General features: G+C 34.3%; 1 protein-coding gene across 1 annotated transcript in view; it reads left to right on the top strand.

The window, feature by feature from the left end:
• The first annotated feature begins 656 nt into the window (after positions 1-656).
• Positions 657-1,332, top strand: part of LOC138867711 (uncharacterized) — an 85,670-nt gene continuing 84,994 nt past the window's right edge. The window contains exon 1 of the mRNA XM_070144286.1: positions 657-987. Coding sequence (XP_070000387.1) covers positions 850-987 — 138 coding nt within the window. The 5' untranslated portion in view covers positions 657-849. The remainder of the gene's footprint in view (positions 988-1,332) is intronic.

The raw sequence follows: 1,332 nt of genomic DNA, 5'->3' as shown, positions 1-1,332 counted from the left end.
ATTATAATTATGAATATAATTATAATTACAACTGTAATTATAATTATGATTATGATATAATTATTGTAAATCATAACTAAAATTATAATGATATAATTATGATTATAATCATAATCATTATGATTATAATCATAATCATCATTTGATTATAATCATAATCATGATTATGATTATGCTTAAATTATAATGATAATAATAATAATAATAATAATAATAATAATAATAATAATAATAATAATAATTAGATTGGTATAATATAATAGCATTATAATTATGATAATAACAATAATGATGATGATGATGATGGCGTTGATGATTGTGATAATGATATTCAAGGTAATAAAAGTATTGATAATATGAAAGATGATAGTAGTAATGATACAAATGGTTTTGCTGCTGTTTCTATCAATGACTGTTAATGACAGTCACTGATAGAAACAATGTTCTACAGGGAGTAATAAGAAGGGTAATAGCAAAATGAAATGATATTATCTACGACATTAAGAATAACAACAAAAACAGGTGATGAGAATGAAGTCTCGCTGCCAGGCGCTCACTCACAGGGTAGGAGGAGCCTGTAGCACCACCTGCCTGAGTCACCACCTGGTTGGCTGGGCTGGCCGCGTGTCGAGCCAGTGTTGCTCGGGAAGGGAGACGAAGAGGACGTCTTTCGCCTTCTCTCCCGGCACTTTGTACATGTGAACTTGGCCCGCCTCCCCTTTTCTCGTATTACATGATGTGATGGAAGCGGGCGGTGCTATGTAGTTGAGAGTGCGATGGGTTTGCTTTGTGTCTGTGCTCGCTGCGAAAAGGGATTTTATGGCTTGGTTTTATATGGTTGAATGATATATGAAAAAAAAAACTTTCTCTTCGAACTTGGAAACATCATTACTAAAAAAAGAACATATTTTTTATTCTCCCAGAACGGTGAAATTCTGGTCTTGTTTGTTTCTTTCTTTTTGCAACTCTCATATTCTTCCATGCAAGGTAAGCATTGTCTTAATATCAAAATATTACTCTTGTTTCTTTGGTACATTTACATTATCATTTACCATTAGGCCGTATATATCAAAATTCGTCATAGATTATGCTACCATGCTTACAATGACTTTTTCACTGGACAAACTGAGAGCGAGAGAGGGAGGGAGAGAGGGAGAGGGAAAATGAGAGAATTAAGATAGATAGATAGATAGATAGATAGAGGGAGAGATTGAGATAGAGATAGAGAGAGGGAGAGAGAGTGAGAGAGGAGAGAGAGAGAGGGAGATAGAAATAAAGTGAGAGAGAGAAAGGAAGAAAGAGAGGGAGAAGGGCAAGGACAGGTATAGGGAG

The sequence above is a fragment of the Penaeus vannamei genome, chromosome 31 (assembly GCF_042767895.1).
Source record: "Penaeus vannamei isolate JL-2024 chromosome 31, ASM4276789v1, whole genome shotgun sequence".
Classification (NCBI taxonomy): Eukaryota; Metazoa; Arthropoda; class Malacostraca; order Decapoda; family Penaeidae; genus Penaeus; species Penaeus vannamei.
This window is presented reverse-complemented; position numbering and strand designations above follow the sequence as displayed.